Here is a 20508-nt window from a genome sequence, read left to right on the forward strand (position 1 = left end):
TTAGAATAAGAATCATTGTCTCAGAGCTGGAGTGAAACTTAGAACACTATAATATTAGGAATGGAAAGGACCATAGAGCTCACCTCCCATCTTCATCTCACCAAAGAGGAACCTCAGTCCTAGAAGGTAGCAGGTAACTGGCTCAAGATCATGCAGATGACTGGGGCAGAGACAGAACTGGGGTCACAGGATCATAGATTTAGAGCTAGAATTGACCTTAGAGATCATATAGTCTAACACTTAATTTACCAAGAGGTTAAATGATTTGCCCAAAGTCACACAGGGTAAGAAACTGATTAAAATTAGCTTTGAACCTAGGTCCTTTGAATACAAAGGATTCCGGGGCAGTGAGGTGGTAGAGTCAGAAAGACTTATTCTCCTGATTCAAATATGACCCCTGACACCTACTGGCTATGTGATCCTGGGCAAGTCACTTCACCCTGTTTGCCTCAGATTTCTCATCTGTAAAATGAACTGGAGAAGGAAATGGCAAAACCACTCCAATGTCTCTGCCAAGAAAACCCCAAATGCGGTCATGAAGAGTCAGACAACAAAAAAATAACAATAACAAAAACAACCTTTGAACCCAAAGCCACGGCTTTTCCCACTGTGCCATGCTGCCTCTTACCAGAACCCAAGTTTCCTGACCCCTCAGTCCAGCACCACCCCACCATAGTGGGATCCCTCTACAACATGTGCAAAGTCTAGGATTCCTCCCCATTTAGAGTTGGAACTTTAACTGAAGCTGAAGTTAGTGTATTTGATCCTCTGGGGATTCTGAGCCAGGAACAACTAGGGAAGGTGGGGAAGGCTGGTGAGAAGTGGTTAAAACAAACTTTTATTTAACAAATTATATTAAGAATACAGATTAATAATCACACAGTGAAACTTCCCTTTATAAAATACAGGAGTCGCCTAAAATAAATACAAAAGGTAATAACATAATGAGATCAATGCACAGTTAGTCCAATTCTGATAGCCCAACAAATGCACAGCATCTTGACCCTGCCTGGCTACTTCATAAAGGGTTTCTTTCTTCATGGCGATGTGAGATGATACAATCTTTCACTTAGATGTTCCTCTCAGCACATGAGACAGAGAATAAGAAGCAGAATAGGGTTAACTTGTTATTCCATGGTTGTCTCTTCAAGTCACCAGAATTAAGGAATACTTCTGCTCAGGCTTTCAGGGAGATCTGCCCTACAGGCCAATGGATCCCTCTGTAAGGGTCCAGTGGTGGTGAATGTGGTTTGACATGCTCATTCTCCCATCTGGTGTCATCTTTGAGAGCCTCGAGGCCGACGTTCTCCAGGAATTACATACCTAGATGGAAAGCTAGCAACAGGGTTATCAGTCTAAAGCCCGGGGCAGCCGTTTTGTGAAAGAATGAGTTGATCCATTCATCTCATCTCACAAGCATAGGATACAAATGCTGGAAGGGACTTCAGAGATCATCAGGTCATGGGATGATGGTGTTGGAAGGAATCTAACCTGACTCTTTTACTTTACAGAAAAAAAAAACTGAGCCTTTCCTGTCCCCTTCCCCAAAGGGGAAGTAGCCTGTCCATAATAGCAGCAGCAGAGCCAGGATTCAAACCCAAATCTCCTGACTCTGCACCTTGCTCCCTTTCCACTCCATAACTCGTTTCATTTTACTGGAAGGAACTGAGGGCCAAAGAGAACTGATTTGCCAAAGTCACCCCAGGGAGTTAGCAATAGAGTCAGCAAAACTAAGGGCTTCTGACTCCAGGTCCAGTGTTCCTTCCGCTGTATACCAACCCGATTCTTATAATGGGAGGAGAATTTTGGGTTTAGGGATAATCTGCGACTGAGCTAGAGGGTGGGGAAAAAGCAGCAAAATTCTCATCTCCACAGGCTTAATGGAAAGACTGACTCTTCTGCAGAACTTAACACAAAAGGGGAGGAAGAAAGTAGCTGAAGGAAGGTGATAATGTAGTAGGGGAACGTGTAGCTTGGGTTGTACCACAGGAGGATAAGGATGAGGGAGACAGGGAGAGGAAAGAAAACAAGTACCTGTAGGGCCCAGAGAGGCCCAAGATAAGGGACCCTTTACATCTTCACAAAAATGTCCAATTCTCCACTCCCGAGTCACTGGTGACTCCCAAGCCAACTGTAAGGTCATTGCCTCACTATGGGATGGACAATGGACAAGGCTATGCCAGAGAAGCAGCAGCTCTGGCGGTCAATCTGGAAAGGGTCCAATCTAGATGGGTCCATGTTCCAAGAGCCAGCCTCAAGGATAAGAGGAGGAAGTTGGTCACCAGGAGGTTGTTTCCTAGTGAACATCTTTTTTTTGGCCATGGCAATCACTTCACAGAGCCTCCGTCTCCTCCTCTATAAAATGATGGAGTTGAACAAGATAATCTCCAAGCTCACTTCCAGTTATAAATCCTATGATACTACATAAACAGGAGAAATCTTCTGACTTGTAAGTGTCCCTATGCAAGATCCCAACATCATCATCTTCACCACAAATTCAGTGGTCCAGGTAAAAGTCTGTACCTACACTGTACAGAGAAACTAGGTGACGTTACAATGGGCATTTCAATACTCACAATGTCCTGCTGAGCACTGCCTAATCTGCCCTCCCAACCCTCTCTCCTACTCTAAGTGGGGAAAGAGAAGACAGAGTTAGGAACTGTTTAAAAGGACTTAACATACATACACATACACACACCATACACACACTCTAAAACATGCCCACATCAATGTGTCCTGCCTATGGGCATCACACAATTATCCTAATCTGGCTTTTTTTATTTTTAAACAAATTTCACAGTCAATGTGCTACAGAAGCTAATTCCTTATCGTTAGTCTCAAAAATGTCACTACTGTTAACACATAGGTTAACTCAAGTTCACCATCTTGTACTCTCCGGCTCCACACTAAATACTGAAAACATTAGTTAACAACATGTCATCTGGAAACCCTTGAGGCTGTTGTTTGGCTTGGGGAAGGTCAGGAAGGGAGTTGTCTGAAGGTGTGTTCAGTGGTCAAGTGGTCCTTGATCTCTAAAAGCTTTTCTGAGTTGAGAGGTTTGAAGGCCTGAGAATTGTGAACCATAAGAAAAGCCTAAGAGGATTTAGACCTGGAAGCAATTGGAGATTATCTAGTGACACCCACCATTTTGTTGAAGAGGAAACTGGGGCCCAGTCAGGGGAAGTGACTTACTTGTCCAAGGTCACACAGCTAATAAGGAGACAAGATTTGAAGCTAGGTCCTCTTGACTCCAAATATTGTATTCCTTTTACTACACTATGTTCACCTTTCCCAGGGACAAATGTCCATGTCCAGTGTTCTACCTTGAGCCTCAGTATCCATGATCCTGAGGCAGGTCATACCATCACATGCAAAGCCAATCCAGTGTCAATCAGTGTGGCTGAATTACATCTTCTTACTCTGAGGGAAGCTTTTGCTTTAAAAAATGGCCATATTCATGGCTTCCCTTAAGTCTGCAGAACCACAGCATCCAGAGACCTTAAAGATTAGATAGTCTAACCCTACTTATTTTATAGACTGGGAAACTAAGGACCATAGAGAGGAAGTGATTTGCCCACATTCACTTATCTGGTAGAATTTTGACTTGAACTCAAATCCCCTGACTCCTATTCCAGCAGCCTTTCAATAAGAATGTAAGTGCCCTGAGGGAAGGGATAATTTTCCCCTATTTGCATCCCTAGTGCCTAAGGTAGTGCATTGTACACCCCAGGCACTAAAAAATGCTTTTGAACTGAATTGACTCAGTTGCCCTCTTGAGTTCCTCCCAGAAACAATTACCTCATTTTACTCCCTTCCTCCTGAATGAACTATGTAAGGCTCAGCCCTTCTGTTCTCTCATGGCTAGTCATTCCTCCAAGAACACAGTGGCTGGAAACCACAGGATCTCCTTTGGGAGCCTATGGATGCCATTAGATAAAACAGTGGACCTGGGGATGGCTAAGTGGTACAGGGAAGAGAGCACTAGCCCTAGAGTCAGGAGGACCTGAGTTCAAATCTAGCCTCAGACACTTAACTTACTAGTTGTGTGAACTTGGGCAAGTCACTTAACCCCAACTGCCCTGCCTTACCCCCTCCAAAAAAAGCAAAAAACAAAAACAAAAAACAGTGGACCTGGCACTTGGAGATTTACAAGCTGTTTGAGCCGTACCTTTCTTCAAATATTCAACATGACAAGTCTTGGGAAGGCTAAAGGCTTTCTGAGGGGTTTTTGTCAGTTTTCTAGGAGGGTGAAGAGGAATAAGCACTTGCCTGCTCTAAGGGAAACAGCAAGGTTTTCAAGTAGAGGTCTTGAAGAAGTTACATGACCCCTTTGCTTGTTATAGCGCTGTAGAAGGGAGTCCTGCTTCAGAAAGTGGCCTGGACAAGCAGAGCTCTGCAGCCCCTCTGAGATCTGAGATTCTGTAGGGGTCCCACTAGCCCAGTCACTCTGCAGTCCCTTCTAGTACTAAAAATCTACAAATCTAGGAGTCTAGGTCAACAGGTGCTAAAAAGTTTTGCTTGGAACAAGAAAACGTGGAAGGTAAAGATGATAAACTGAGAGACAAATCCACACTTGTCCCCAGACTCATCACAGACCTAGAGAAAGGAGGGAAAATATAAAGGCTGACGCTCAGATCTAGAGAGGTAGCAAACAGCCTTATGATGAAAATGAAACTCAATAGGCTTGACCACAGTGATATCCATGCTTTACTGACCTCTCTGGTTCTTGGTTATTATCTGTTAGTTTTCCTAATATCTGACTGATTCTGAGTTGGGGATAAAACAAAAATGAGAAATTAGGTTGATCTTTAGCCTCCATAGAATTGACTGGGGTGTTGAGGAGGGAGGCCATCTCATGATCCATCAATCCAGATATCACTCAGGGATGATAAGATCCTAGAAGGTTCATGTGGCCCCTTTCTATTTTTTTCTTTCTCCCCCCCTTTTTTTTTAACAAGACCAAACACATTAAAATGAATACAAAAAACTATTTTCATGAGAGGAAGGATAGTATGGTAGAAATAACACTAGATTTGGAATCAGAGGACCTGAGTTTGAATTCTCTCTCTGCTACCAAGTGCCTGTGTGACCTTTGGCAAATTCCTTTCCCTCTCTGGGCCTCAAGCTTCCTATCCTCCACTGTTAGGGCTGAATGGAACCTTAAGTTATCTAGTCCAACCCCTTCTTCACATTATGGATAGACGGAGTCAATCTTAGGCCAAATTTAAAATGAATGAGGACAATATGAAAGTGTGAAGAAGGGAAGCCTGGGGGGAGAAAGAGAACAAGTCTCCCTGGATTTGCCTTGGTGATAGTGAAGGAGTTTCTGCACTGCCTGTATGCATGTGAGGTATTTTTTTTAAAGCACCAACTACCTGGGCCATCTCCCAGCTGGCAGCCGTGTCCCATAGTTGGCACAGGCTGTAACAGTGTTGCTCAATTTTGCCCTGTCACACCCGAGCCATCACACCCAAACCACATAGGACAAAACTAAGTTACTTTCATCTTCCAACTAAGATCTAGGTTTGATGCTGATGTTAACTTGTGTGCTTTGGTGAAAGCTATTCTATTCTTCCTGTGGCTTGTCTGTGACCATTTGCCCAGATGGCAGGATTAAAGCTGGAAGGGAATTTAGGGATCTAACAACCCCTTAATTTGGCAGGTGGGGAGCCCTTGGCCCAGAAAGGGGAAGTGCCTTGCTTACAGTCACAGGGAGGCGGGTTCTCCTGACACAATCTCATCCTCTTTCCAACATACCATGCTGTGTTACAAATGACCTACATGACCTATCTTTATCTACCTCCAGGACACCATTAAGAACCCTCCTCAAAAAGCTCCAGTATCTGGTGACACCCAAGTTCTAAAAAATTCATACTCTAATGAACTAGGAAGGGAAAAACAAACAAAAAACCACAACACTCCACAGCAAACAAATACAGACATAGCTGTGCAAAAACAAGTTTGTGCATTAGACAAGCCAGGAGCTACGGCAACACCAGTTATTGGGGCAAACACATCTTCAGTGGGATGGGACCACCAGGACTATACAAAAAAAAAAAGCCCAAACTTCCACTCAGAGCCTACTTAGTGGGAAGTTCCAGGGCATGGCCAGAATTTTGTGATACGGCCATGACTTAGGAAAGCAGCACAGGTCAAATGGACTGTTCGAAATGACTTGTCACATTAAGAAGCATCATCCAGACATGCACCTGGCTTTGGAAAGCAAGCAAGAGATGGAGAATCCCCATGCGGAGGCCCCACGTCCTTGGGGGGCAGGCAAGGGTATCTACTCTGGGCAAGAGGCCTCCAGAAAGGTGCTTGGCTGAAGGGATGGGAAGGAAATGGAAGATTTTCCTCGTTCCGTTTCAGCATCCAAACAGGTGAGCTGAGAGCGGACAAAGGCTCCTATGTGGCCAGTGAGGTACTACAAATGGGGTGGGCAAGAAATGGGCAAGTGGCTCCATGTGTAACCTGTAGCCCAACTCCAGGACCATACCTGGGCTCTTCTCTAGAATATCATCCACCTTTGCTTGGGGGTGGAAGTTGTCCTTTCCCAAGAAATGAACAAGTCACTTTAGTCAAGGGATCTGGGGTAACTGATGTTTCCAGAGAATTGTCCAATGGGAAACCTCAGAGATCAGTTCTGGATGCATGTTCCCAAAGTTACCCAGTCCAGCACCTTAGTTTCACTCTGGTGGGAAGAGATGCTTCCTTGAGGTTGATCCTGATTATGGCCAAAGATAAATTTTTCCCAACAGGTCCCTCAAGGCTGTGTAACCAAAGTACCTGGGCTGATGGGCCAGCCAGCACCAGAGGTGTTCATGTAGGCTAAACCAACCCCCTGAAAAAGTCAATTGAAGACAATTAAATTTCTTAGTGGTACACTCTCAGGTTGAGTGAATAGAATATTCCAGAGTCAACATTAGTCAAAACAATAATCACCAGTAACCAGTCAAGGGATACCTTCAGTGTGTGACCAGATTAACCATGTGACCACTAGATTCCAGAAGGACTTTCCAGGGGTAGATTATGTTGTATTACATAGATTCCCCCCCCCCCCACCACCCTTTTCTTTCTTTTTTTTTTCTTTTTAAGGGGCCATCGATCACTATGGCAAATGATTAAAGAAAAATAATTCCCAGGATGACTTCAGGATAGGGGTGGGGAGGCATTAGATAAGCAGATGAAAAATAATTTTACAATTTAAAATCCCAGAAACTATCAGGTACAAACAATTGTGCCTCACCCCCCACCCAAATGTTAAAGTGTGTGAAGAAGGAAGGGTGTATTTTCTTTCTTTCTTTTTTTTTTTTTTTTCCAAGAAGGGTCCTCCGAGGTCCATGGAAGGGTTTGGAGAATGTCTCCAGGAACACTCCTCAGCTTTGGGATGGGGCTGCCTTCCCCTTTCAGTAGTATCTGGGTGTGTGTGGTGTGGTGTGGTGTGTGTGTGTGTGTGTGTGTGTGTGTGTGTGTATGTGTGTATGTGTGTGCTGGGCAGCTCTTCTCCTCTGGCTCCTGCCCCTCCTTCCCTCCTGGTCCTCAGGACTGTGGTATCTGCTGACATCTAGTGGGACTGGGCGGGAGTCTGGCAGCGGCACTCTGCTCTGTCCGGAAGCTGTAGTCATACTGAAGAGAAGAGAAAGAATTCAGAGGGATGTCTTGTCCATAGAGCAGTGAAAAAGCAGGCTTTTAAAAAACATCCCCCCCTACCTCTTCCCTGCCACAAAGCCCAGTCAGAATGACTGGGACACTTAAATGGAAATGAAGATGGTAGAGTGGAAAGTATGATGAAGTCCTAAGATCTGAGGTCAAGCGCTGGCTCTATCACTAAATTATTTGGGTGCCCTTGGTCAAGTTATTTCCCTTCTCTTGGCTTCAGTATCCTTTTCTGCAAAATTGGGACTCTGGCAGGAAAAAAAGCATGTACAAGGACAAGAAGGGAAACAAAAAAAAGACACCAACTAAAACTCACACTGAATGACCTGTGGTTATTCATAGAGGGGCATATCAACCAGCTTTGTTTCTGGCCTATGGTCCATGGTCCACACCCAGGACAGTGGGTACTGCAGAGATGAGGTTCTTGGCATCCTTGTCATGATTAATGCCAATCCAAGACCAAATGCCACTAACCAGGTAGCTAGCCAGTTTAGCCCATGTGGCAGTGTGCTGTGAAGCAACCAAACCCCTGCCAGCACCAACCCTTGGACCCTGGTAAAGGCAGTCCAGCACCTTGGTCCCAAAGGACCCTGGAAGAACAGTGAATATCTTCTTTCCCACTAATACCAGGTCTTTAGCCCCTGTAGATGTGGTCCAGGGAAGCAAACCCCAACACATTAATTGTTTCTATAGGTGCTATACCCCATATTCTCAGCAGACATGACTACTGAAGACCTAGAGAAGAAAGTTTTTGTCACCAAAACCTTGTCATGGTCAAATGGTTCAGGGGTAGAAACAGAGAAGGTTTTAGCAAGATAAATAACACTAAAAAAAGGATACTTTACATCCAACCTTGCTGCTACACGTAAGGACCACTGGGCCTTTCAATCAGTTCTAAAGCTGAAGCCTCCAGCACTGGTTGTCTCTCCCTAATAAAATGTAATCTCTTTGAGAGCAAAGACTATCTGATTTTATGTCTGTATCCCCAGCATTTAGAATAGTGCTTGGCACAGAGGGAGCATTGTCTTTTTGGTAATAATTTATTTAACAATGTCCAAGTTTGGAGAAGAGATGAAGAAATTTATCTTCCTCCTTAATTTATAGAAGTGGGTACAACACTGGTATATGCAATCTGACCCATTTGTTAGTTTTGCTAAACTATGTTTACTCTCCTCTTTTAAAATTCTTTGTCTTAGAGGTTCAGCCTCTGGTTTGGGAAGAGTGATATACTCAGAAGTGAAGTTGATAAAAAACCAAACAGACAGAAAAACTTTAAACGAGGGGGTTGTACTAGAGAGCCCTTAAGCTGTTCTCTAGGTCTACTCTATGTTCTAATGTCTCTTCAAATTCTGATAGTCTATGTCCTATGCTTTAACCTGCTATGTTCCAAAGTTTGCTCTAGCTCCATTATTCTGTGTTCTGAGGCTTATTTAAAATCTCATGCTTTAGGATTCGTTGAAGAAGATAAGAAGGTCAACAACAAATGGGAAAATGGCACTTTCATATCAAGGCATCTGATAAAGGCTGCCGAGAGAAAGTTCAGGAATAAATGAGAATGAAATGAGCCGCTAGTTGCAAGAAGGCCTGATCTATAGGATTAAGGTTCTCTGAGATCTGGAGGGAAAATCAGAAGGTAACTCATTACTCATGAAAAAGGAAGGGAAGAAAGAGGGACCTCGAATTTTTTTCTTAAAATAAAAATGAGACATTCTCATCCCTGAAGAAGGTCAGGGTTTATGGTTTTAGAAGAGACCACTGTCCTGCTAACAGAATATTTTCTAAGTATCTATAGATGTCCTCTATAGGTTTCCTCCAGGGTAAAATGAGGAGACGGTAGTTAGACTGAAAGGTTTTTTCTAGTCTTGTCTGATGCTCCACAATTTCCTTTTAGGGGTAGACATAGACACCAAAGGAAAAAAGTCTGAAGCCTTAGGTCTTTCTTCTTCACATTCAATCTTCCGGCTGGGTCTTATTTTCTCTATTTTTAGGGTACAGGTATTGAATGTGATTTCATCCATGTAGGGAACTCATGGGTAAGGAAACTTCTAATGCAGCTCAGCACCTTCTCTGTAACCTTTGGTAGAAGAGAGTTTCCTTGAGCACCGGAAATGACCTGCCCAGGATCACAAGCTAGCATCTGTCAAAGGTGGGACTTGAACACAGGTCATCCTGGCTTGGAAGATGGGTCTCTTCCCCCTAGTCTGCCATGTTCATCTTTAGGGTAAGGAGTTGGTTTTCGGGGGTGTGGTGGGCAGCAGGGTACAGTGGGCAGAATGCTGGCCTTGGGAGGCAGGAAGACCCATGCTCCTATCATGCCTTTGATAACCATGGGCAAGTCATTTAACCAGCCCCTCCGTGTTCCTAGGCACTCTCTCAGATTATTAGTTTCTTATGCTTATCAGTAGATCTTCTTCGGATAAAGAAAGCTTCAATATCAAGAGTTCTGTACATGGATTGAATCACAAATCTGGACAAAAAAATAGTGAGGGAGCTGGACAGGACGATCTCTAAGGCTCCTTTTGGATCCCCCAGCTTGTGCTGCAGGACCCCCTTCCAGCTTAATAGGCTCATTTAAATCTAGATCTCAAAGGGACCTAGAGATCATCTAGTTTAGCCGCTTAGTTTTACAGACCTCAAGCAAACTGAGGCCCAGAGGCGGAAGGAAGGTCTTGCTCAGGTCACACATATAGAAAATAGCAGAGCAAGGTCTCCAAGGCAGCTTTTCTAGCCTCTATTCCTTTTTTCTTCCTATCATGCTACTCAAAGCTTTGCTATCTGGTATTGAAGGTCCCTTCCCTCTCTGACACTCTATGGCCCAGAGTTCTCTGTTTTCACATTTTATGTCTCAGAGTCCCTCCTAGCTCAAGATTCTAAGAAGAGAGGAGATTTCCAGGCCCCGGGGCATAATATTTTGCCATTTCTCCCTACTCTTGTCTGTGGGAGCACAGGAGTCAGTGTACGCTCAAGTCTTTTGACTCTGTGCCCTTGCCCCTTTGCCCTCTGCTCTGGGGTAGTTCACCAGACTGGTCTCGGCTTTTTCCCCATTTCCCTCAAATAGCCGCGGCACTTCCTGAGGCATTTCCTGGGGATTCTGGGCCCGGGTCAGGGTTAATGGCTCTCAGCAATGCCTGGGGCCATTGGCTTCTTCCAGCAGTTAAGAATCCCCCCCCAACCCCCAGGCCCCAGGAACTGAAGAATCCTATAGCTTTAGAGGGACGTGCAAGTTCAGGGTGACACCGCCATCTTGTGGCCTAACATGAAATGTGTCACTTCTGCTGGTAAGTAGCACTGCTGCTCTAGAACCTGATAGAGCCATAGATCCAGAAAGGGACCTTAGAGATATGGTCTAGGTTTTCTTAATCGTACTGTGAGGAAGGTCCTTAGTAAACACTCTACAAAGGTGAAATTTTTTATTATCTATGATATTAACACCAATACTTAATGATCTCTCCAAGAATACTACAAAAATGAAGGGACTGGATTAGCTGATGCCTTCCAACTTTAAAATTCTATTTATTTATAGTAATAATAACTGAAATTTATGCAAGTTTGAGAGCCTTGGTCCCAACACCCCTAGGAAGAAGCACGAAAGGATTCAGAGAATTCTGTCTTTGTGAGGGGGGTCGCATACCAAATGTCATATGGTTCTATGATATACCTGCAGCTATTAGGGTAAAATAGCAGAAAGAAAAGTTCAGGATTAGCAGGATCCAGAAAGAACAATGGCCTTAAGAGTCCAGAGATCTGAGTTAAAGACCTGGCTCAGTCACTTACTAACTTTGTGATTTTTGGCAAATCACTATTCCTTCTGTGGGCCTCAGTTTACTTATCTGCAAAAGGAGATTGGGCTTAGGGAGCCTCTTAAGACTTCTTCCAGTTCTAACAATCTGAGTCTACAAGAAAAAGTATTACCTTTACATGCAGAAAAAGAGAGGCCAAAAGCATGGTGAATTTGGGACCACTGGGCCTGGGTTTGAGTCACAGCCAGCTATGGGACCATGGGCAAAATTGGTTCCCCTTGTCATGTCTTTATTTTCTCGTCTTTAAAATGGGGATAGAAATGCCTGCCCTGCCTACATTGCCAGACTATTGGGAGGAAAGCATTTTGTAAACCTTTAATAACCACTAAAGAAACAGAAATTATTATTATTAAAATGTGGAAAGTATACCTGTACTTCCTGCCCCAGAGTGTTGCCATGTGGATTAAATGAGATAATGGAAGTAAAAATAAACAGTAATGATAGCTAACAATTCACAAAGCACTTTAAGATTTTCAAAATACTTTACACATATTACTTTATTCATAATTTTTAAACTTTAGGGAGCTAACTATACCAAGGTATCACATTTTCCAAAGGAAACCAATTATATTAAAACATTGTTATCAAAATATTTTTTAAAAACCAGTTCACCTAGGTTAAGAACTCTTGCAATATACCTTTGTGAGCTGCTATTACAAACAGGACGCCCCAAATAACATGTGCAGGCGGATGAGTTTTAAAGCTGAGGCTCCTTCTCGTCAGGCTGCAGACAGGCCAGGGCCTCCAAAGCCAGGAATGCCCTGAGCATTCATCCTCCTCTTGACCTAGCCATGGGGCACCAAGTTTCAGGGATGGCACATCGCCAATTTCTCTCTCATGCTAGTTACTGTGTTTGAATCTAACCTATAGGATCTATAAATACAGGAAGTAACTAGGGGCCAGCAAGCAGCAGAATCCCTAAATGGTCAGCAAACAAGCTGATCTACTGAGGCTGGGGTGAGAGTAATAATAGTTAAGATTCACGTGCAGTTTTAAGGTTTATGAAGTATTCTCACATGTATTATCTTATTTGAGTACTGACCCCTGAACCAAGGCACCAGAAAAGAAACCATAGAAACCAAGCAGCAAATGGAAAAGCACATGCTTGAAAACAGAAACGATGTCGTTGTCAGAGCGGCTGGTCTGTGTTCGGTCCAGACAGTGTGAAGGCATCATAGTGATAAAGATATGCTATGATATCTGTGACGTCCGCAGCAGGGCGGTTCCCTGACGACTGAAGCCCCTAAACCTTAGCAGCCAGATAGCTGTGAGCTGCTATGCCTAAATAAAAGTTAGGAAAAAAAAATCAAACCCATATCCTGTTGTCCAGGCTTTTGGAGATGAGCTTCCAGACCTTAGCCAGGCTAAACCTCAAACAACAGACACACATCTACATTTAAGCCTGTCCAACATGGTAGGATTGTCAGGGGTGGGGAGCCTGTGGCCTTGAGGTCATATGTGGCCCTCTAGGTCCTCAAGTGTGGCCCTTTAACTAAATCCAAATCCAATCAGTCAATCCAAAAATCCAAATGGATTCAGTCAAAGGGTCATACTTGAGGACCTAGAGGGCCATATGTGGTCTCAAGGCCACAGGCTCCCTACCCCTGAGCTTCTACTCCATAATCCAAGTGAACAGTATAGTGGAAAGGGCACTAGCCATGTGAGTTCAGTGTCCTTTCTCTTGGAGCCTCTGTTTAATGTGACTTCTTCAAACTCTCAGTGGTCACTTCCCTGTTACTGTAAGATATTAGGAGTGGTCTTTAGTGAAGGAGGAATACCGTGGGACTAGAAGGGATTCTGTAGATCATTTAGTCCAACACTTTCATTTTCCAGATAAGGAAACTACATCCTAGAAAGAAGAGATGATTTGTTTCAAGTTACACCAAGGGTTAGGGGAAGATGGGCAGTGAATAGAGCACTGGCCCTGGAGTCAGGAGGACCTAAGTTCAAATCCGGTCTCAGACACTTAATGTTTATCGGCTGTGTGACCTTGGGCAAGTCACTTAACCCCAATTGCCCTGCCTTCCCCCCTCCAAAAAGAAAAAAAAAAGTTAGGGGAGGAGTTGAAAACAGGGCCCAGGTCTCCTGCTTTCCCACCTACATCTGTATATACCTACTTAAGTAGGTTAAGTTATTTCCCTAATTAGGATGTAAGCTCCCTGAAGGCAGGGCTATTTGTTTCCCACTACAATGTCCCCAGAATTCAGCTTGGCACCGGGCCTGTAGAGAGTTTTTGCTGGCTTGCTCAGTGATGATTCAGGTCTAGTGTTCTTATGCTTACACAAACCATTATTTGTCAAGGGCACATAGGCACCGTATCTTTTTAACTTCTGCATCCCCAGTGACAGAGTGTGTCATGGAACAGGGGCTTCATCAACAAGGGGCTGACCTTATGCTTGCTGATTTATAATGGGAGCTGATATTGATGAATGACCTCACAGATCAGAACTAGCTTTAGACACAGACTTTTACTTGGTCCTTAACAACCCTGGGACACAGGGAGGGAGGAAACACAAATGTCTGGGGAAAGCTTAAGGAGGGAGGACAGGATAATTGTCCATGTAGTAGCTGCCATGGAGAAGAGGGTCTGGACTTATTTGATTTGGTCTTAGATGGAAGACTTGGAGCAATGGGGGGGGGGGGGGGGGGGGAAGATGCAGAGAAACAGAGAGCAAATCCATACCAGGAAGAACTTACTCCTATTTTGACTTCTCTAGGAGTTGGAAGGAGCTACCTGAGGATGGAGTGGGAACTCCCTCACTAGGCAAGTTTCCAGTCCAGTAAGTGGATAACTGCTTCTTAGTGAAGACGAAGAAGAGATTCTTTGTCAAGCTATAGGTTGGCTTAGATGGGCCCTCTGAGGTCCTTTCTGATACAGAGATCCTATTAAGTATGTTTCCTCCTCATTTGACAGATAGGGAAGCAGAGGCTGAGAAAGGCCAAATAGAAGCCAGGTCTGACTCCCAAACCTAGTGTCTTTTCCATTGTACCGTTCGTCCCTTAGAGCTTTTGCAACATAATTTTCATTGATGCTGCAAACATTTATTGGGTACCCACGTGTATTCAGATGTGTGTTGTGAGGTGATGCAGAGAATCATAGGATCACAGCAGGGCAGATTTGAGGATGTAAAATGTCACAGTCAGCTAGAGCAATCTTCTCATTTTATAGATAAGAAAATTGAGACCAAGGGAGGTTAAATGAATTTCCCGGGGTCACAAAGGTAGTAAGTGGCAGACCTGGGATTTGAACCCATAGCCCTTCTGACTCCAAAGTGTTCTTCCAAGGTGACAGGTGCTTACCATGACAATAGGATCTTTTGTCTTCAACAAATTCTCATGTGTGGAAGCAAATAATTAAAAAGGAAATAGCCAACATTCTAAGTATAAATACTACAGGGAGGCACAGGAATACAGGGTTTAGAGCCAGAAGGAATCTTTGAGATTATCTACTCCCTCCTCTTCCCCCCTGATTTTGCATGTGAAGAAACTTAGGCTCAGAGAGGGAGTGGTTTTTTGAAAGGCATAGAGATAGTAAATGGTAGAGTTCGGATTTGAACTGGGGTTCTCTGACTCAAACTCTCAGATTCTTTTCATAACACTTCATTGCCTTCAATGGTAAAGGGTTCAGAAAAGATTTCTTAGTTGGGTGATCAAAGGAAGTGGAAGTAAGGGGGCTGGGCTTTCTAGGTGGGGAGAATGGAATACGAAAAGGAGGAATTAACAAGTCACAGAGAGGAGGCTTGTTTGAGGGGAGCCTAGTGCTGTCCCGGGAAGCACCAAGGAGACACAAACTGTGGCCATAGTGAATACTATAGCTCTGAACTCATCACCTTGGTCTGATTAGGGAGTCCAGGCTTGCATCCTGGTGCTGCTACTTCCGGGTGGCATGGTCCTGGGGCAATAATTTCTCATTTCTAGGCTGTCTCCTAATATGTAAAATGTGGAGATTGGCTTAGATGATCTCTAAGGGCCTTTCTGGCTCTAATTCCTTGGATGTCTAAGGTTCTCCATCCCCCACCCCCACCCTCAGCTCTAAATCTACAATCCTGTGATTTTGTGATTTCAGGACTTAAACTCAGTTCAAATGACTGCCTAGAACATACAATACTGTGCTGCCCAGAACTGCCTAGAACATTCAAAGGTACCCACTTCTGACCCTAACAGGCCCCAGTCCTTTGCTTTCCTAGAAAACATCATAGAGTTCTAGATCATTAAAGCTGAAACGGACCTAGAAATCATCTAGTCCAACACCCTTATTTTACAGATGAAGATGCAGGTCCAGACACAGTCAGTAATTGTTCCAAGTCATACAGTGAGTTGGTGGCAGAGTCAGGCTTTGAACCCAGAGCGGAAGAGCTCGTGGACGGCTTCTTGGACATTTCCTCTATTTGTCTTCTCCTTCACATGTATCCCTAGATTTGGAGAACAGCTCAAATGTCCCTGGGCTCATCTGTTTTCAGATGGCTGGGGAGTTGAGAAGGCAGCTCACATTTCTAGGGCACTTCAAGGTTGACAAAGTGCTCACAACTCTGTGACATAGGGAGTTCCAGTTTTACACATAAGGGACCTGTGGCTTAAAGACATTAAGTGGTTTTGTTCAAGGACACACAGCTAAAAAGCATCAGAGCTAGGACTGAAATTCAGGTCTTAGGATTTTAAATCTAATGTTCTTTTCACTTTACCACTTTCTCCTCTTCCACCCTTTAGTTCCTCTTTAACTAACATGCCAAATGAAATTTCAGCACAATCCCCCGGTGTTGAAGCTAGCCCTCCTCACAGACTCACTGACTTCCAAGGATTGTCTGTTCCCACATTCTTTGCCTAAGAGACGAAAGATCTAATTTTTGAAAGTCATCTTGCTCCTCAGGGACTAATGCTATGCACCTCTGAAAGTGGTTCTTGGCCTGGATTTTTATTTACCCAAGAAATGAGGCCTCGAATAAGGAGACTTGCCCAATGTCCGTGTAACAAATCCTTTTTGAATTAAAAATGAAAAAGAATACAATTAAAGTGAATTAGGCTTTGTCACTGGAGGTTGAACAGGGTCAGCGCCGAGCTCCCTCTCCTGGACACAAGCTGTATTGACAGGAGAAAGAGGCTCAGGCTTTCTTCCCCAGGGCATAGTCTTCCTGACCAAACCTCCCCATTTTTCCAGCTGTTTCCAAACCGATCCTCACCAGAAGACTCCTTGAAATATTGTCTAAATTATTTCCTCATCCCCAAGCCTTCAGAGGCACTAATGCCTCCAGGATAAAACACACACTCCTATCTGCCAGCCTTCTCTCCCAATAACTCCTCTTCAGGCTCACTGCTCCTGACAAACTGGCCTAGAAGCTGCTCCCTGATCTCACCCTGCCTCTTCCAGCCTCTGTGCATCATGAAGGCCGTCCCTCATTTCTAGAGCTGGGAAGAAAACAAGGGATTTGCAGACTGTGAACTAGAAACTGAACCCTGCCTCTGCTACTTTTTATATGTGAGTATGGGCACACCACTTCTTTTGGGGTCTCAATGTCTGTATTTGTAAAATAGAGGGGTTGGTCTAGATGACCTCCCTCTTTCCTTCTAGTTCTAAATCTAGATCCTCCGATTTTTCCTCCTCTCTGCCTGCTGAAATGTCACTCTTCCATCAAGGACCAGTTCAGGGGCTGCCTTCTTGTGAGAGTTAGATTCTTGGCTAAATTTATTTCTCCTTATTAAAAGAGAAATACTTACTTCTCCTTACTTATCTTCCTAGAGTACTCTGGATCTCTTCTTTATTCTTATCCTATTTACCCCTATCATCCTGTAAGGCTCTGGAAGGCAAAGATTTGGTTGTCATTTTTTTTATTCCAATGCCTATCACAGGGCCTGAAACACAAAAGATATTTAATAAAGGTTTGTTGAATTCATTGTGTTGAATGGAAAAATACACTGCTTTTGGTTGGGTGAGTTTTTAAAAACTACCACCACCATAAAAAAAAAAACAACCCAACAAAGCACCTAACTGTGAAGAAAGTCAGAGGCTACAACCTTGTGGGTTTCAAAGGGTTAGGTAGATAAGCCACCTGGGAGTCCAATCTACACTGTGCTTTGCAGCCAGGTGAGCGGTGATGCTCTTAGGAATGCATGACCCTTGGGCCTGGCACAGCGGTAGTTGAGATGAGGAGCCATTGAACATGAACCTGGTAAGACCAGTTCTACGCAGAAACTGTATTAAATCTGAACCAACTCTCCGCAGAGACCGAGTTTGGCACAGAGGAGAATGTGGCCCCAGGTTTTAGGGGTCAATTTTTGACCTTTTGTTCTGGTTAAATCTTTGAAGTAAATATTCCTTTATAAAAACTAATCAATGTTAAGTGGATAAATCCAACAGCAGCTTAGTTAATGGCAGAATATTATGCTTGGCACTGGGGAAGATGAAAAGTGTAGAGAAAACATGGTCCTTAAGCTTGCAGTTTCATAGAGTGATGATGCTAACAAAGGGTGCAAGCTTTATCACATGGCATAATATTTATAAAACACTTAGCACAGCGTCTGGCATATAGTCAATCAGCCGGTTTTCATTCGTGTCCAACTCTTGTGACCCCATCTGGGTTTTTTGGGCAAAGATACTGGAGTGGTTTGCCATTTCCTTCTCCAGTTCATTTTACAGATGAGGAGACTGAGGTAAACAGGTTTAGGTGACTTGCCCAGGGTCACATAGACAGTAAATGTCTGAGGCTGGATTTGAACTCAGAAAAATAAGTCCTGACTCCAGGCCTGGCACTCTATCCACTGTGCCACCTAACTGCCCTCTGGCATATAGTAAGTGCTTAAAAACACTCTTTTCTTTCCCCTTCTCTTCCTTTCCCCCTCATACTATACAAAATTATATATTAAGAGTATTGGAAATACCATTCAGACATGAGGTCTGAAGGGAGAAAAGCCATTGTTAATAGGGGTGAGCCCAAGTATTTTGGATACTCTCATTTTTCAAGGTAAACACAAACACACATATTGGAAAAGATAAAAAACACAGTGTATTATCCTGAGTGATGTAATTAACATATTCATCAGTTATAAGATTCATAGCACTTGAGATCATCTAGTGGGGAGGGTAAGCATCTTACCCAGTCATACCAGGAGTTAGTAACCGAGCTGGGGCCTAGAACACAGGTTTCCTGATCAGCAACTTTCCCATCCACAAGTACCTGCCGAGCACTGGCTATACTGGTGGGATTATACCAAGAACTATGGTGGACACAGAAGAGAAAATACTATTGTTAACTTAAAGGAATTTACAGTGCCTCATACACAGTAGGCACTTAATAAACGCAGGTTGGTGGGTTGATTATCATCTGGTGAGGGAAACACGATAGAACAGAAGGAATAGAAGACCCCATAGCATTAAGAGCTAAGTAGAGTAGCCTGGAGCTCAAAGAAAGGAAGGATCAGTGAAGGCAGGGGAACTCAGCATGGGTTTCAGGGAAGAGGCAGCACTGCAGCTGGACCTGCAAGGCAGAACAGAATCTGGATCAAAGAAGCAGAGGGAAAGAGCTGAGCAAAAGTACAACCCAACCCAATACAAATGCTAGCTTCCTGAAGAAAGTGATTGCTTTTTGTGCCCCAGTGTTCTAGTATAAAGGAAAGAACACGAGATTTGGAGGATCTGAGTTAGAAGTCTGGCTCTATCAGTAATGACCTTAACAAGCATTTATTTATGGCACCTACCATGTGCCAGACACCATGCCTGTTCTCAAGGAGCTTACAGAATGTATATGAGAATAAGCATCTACAAAATAAATCAAAGTTCATGAGGTACGAAGCAATAGTGGCTAGGGGAATGAGGAGAGACTTCGTGCTGTAGGAGATGTTGCTTAAGTAGAGTTTTGAAGGAAACCAGGGATTCTAAGAGGCAGAGAATGTAATCTAGGCATGGGGGCGGTGCGGCTAGGACAAAGGTACAATAGAAGGTGGTGCAGCGGGTGGTGCTGGTCCTGAAGTCAGGAAGAGCTGAGTACAAATCTCGCCTCAGACACATACCGTGTTTCCCCAATAATAAGACACTGTCTTATTAATTTTTTGGACAGAAAAACACCAGAGGGCTTATTTTCAGGGGAGGGCTTATTTTAATGAACATTGACAGCAATTTTAATAAACAGGTAAATGTGAACAAAAAAATGTACCTTTATTCAATAAGCAAATCACTGGGGAAGAACAGGATGACGCGCTCACTGCTGCAGCTCTGATTGGATGCAGCTCGGAGCGCAGCGTGCGTTTCACCTGGGGGGGGGGACGGTGCATACAGAGGGTACCGTAATGTAGCGTGTAGCACAGGGGATCACCTTCACTACAGTAGCAATCTCAATAGGGCTTATTTTCGGGGGAGGGCTTATTTTAGAGGAATCTTACACAGTAAGGGGAGGGCTTATTTTCGGGATAGGTCTTATTATCGGGGAAACACGATATTAGCTGTGTGACTGGGCAAGTCACTCAATGTCTGCCTCAGTTTCCTTGTCTGCAAAATGGGGATAATAATAGTACCTACCTATCTCCCAGAGTTCTAATAAGGATAAAATGAGATATCTGTAAAGCATTCTGCAAACAAAGCATTATATAAATGATAGCTGTTATTATTATTTAAGTTATGTGCTGTGTGAGAAAGGCCATGGGAAAATGCTGGTTTGACTGGACTACAAAGTGGAGAAAGGGACTTAAAAGTGACTGAAATCTTTCAACCTTTTAGGGCCTCAATTTTCTCATCTGTAAAGTGAGGAGGCTGGACTGGCTGCCCTCGGAGGGCTTTTCCAGCTCTAAATTGATGATTCTGCGTTTCTACAGGACAGGGAGGAAGCAGGCCTCATTAGAGGAAGGAGTGTGTTAGGGAGTGAGAAACAGGACTGGAGAGAGGAGCCGCAGGAGGTAAGACTTGATGCAGTAGGAAACAGGGAGTCAGGGAAGGTTTTGGAACATGGGAATAACGTGATGAAAACTATGCTTAAGGAAGATGAGTCTGACAGACGGTATGCAGGATTAGTCATAATACCACCATCTCTATCCCTTTGAACTCAGACATTTGAGGGGCTCCAAGCAC

General features: G+C 43.8%; 1 protein-coding gene across 6 annotated transcripts in view; it reads right to left on the reverse strand.

Annotated features, from left to right (window-relative positions):
- Positions 1-815: 815 nt before the first annotated feature.
- Positions 816-20508, reverse strand: part of MVB12B (multivesicular body subunit 12B) — a 324028-nt gene continuing 304335 nt past the window's right edge. For all 6 annotated transcript variants that reach the window (XM_069082725.1, XM_069082727.1, XM_069082723.1 and 3 more), the window contains one exon: positions 816-7626. In XM_069082725.1, the coding sequence (XP_068938826.1) occupies positions 7540-7626 (87 nt within the window). In that variant the 3' untranslated portion in view covers positions 816-7539. The remainder of the gene's footprint in view (positions 7627-20508) is intronic.

Source organism: Petaurus breviceps, unplaced genomic scaffold, assembly GCF_028583685.1.
Source record: "Petaurus breviceps papuanus isolate PSGF00001 unplaced genomic scaffold, PetGlider_PUasm1.0 171, whole genome shotgun sequence".
Taxonomy (NCBI): Eukaryota; Metazoa; Chordata; class Mammalia; order Diprotodontia; family Petauridae; genus Petaurus; species Petaurus breviceps.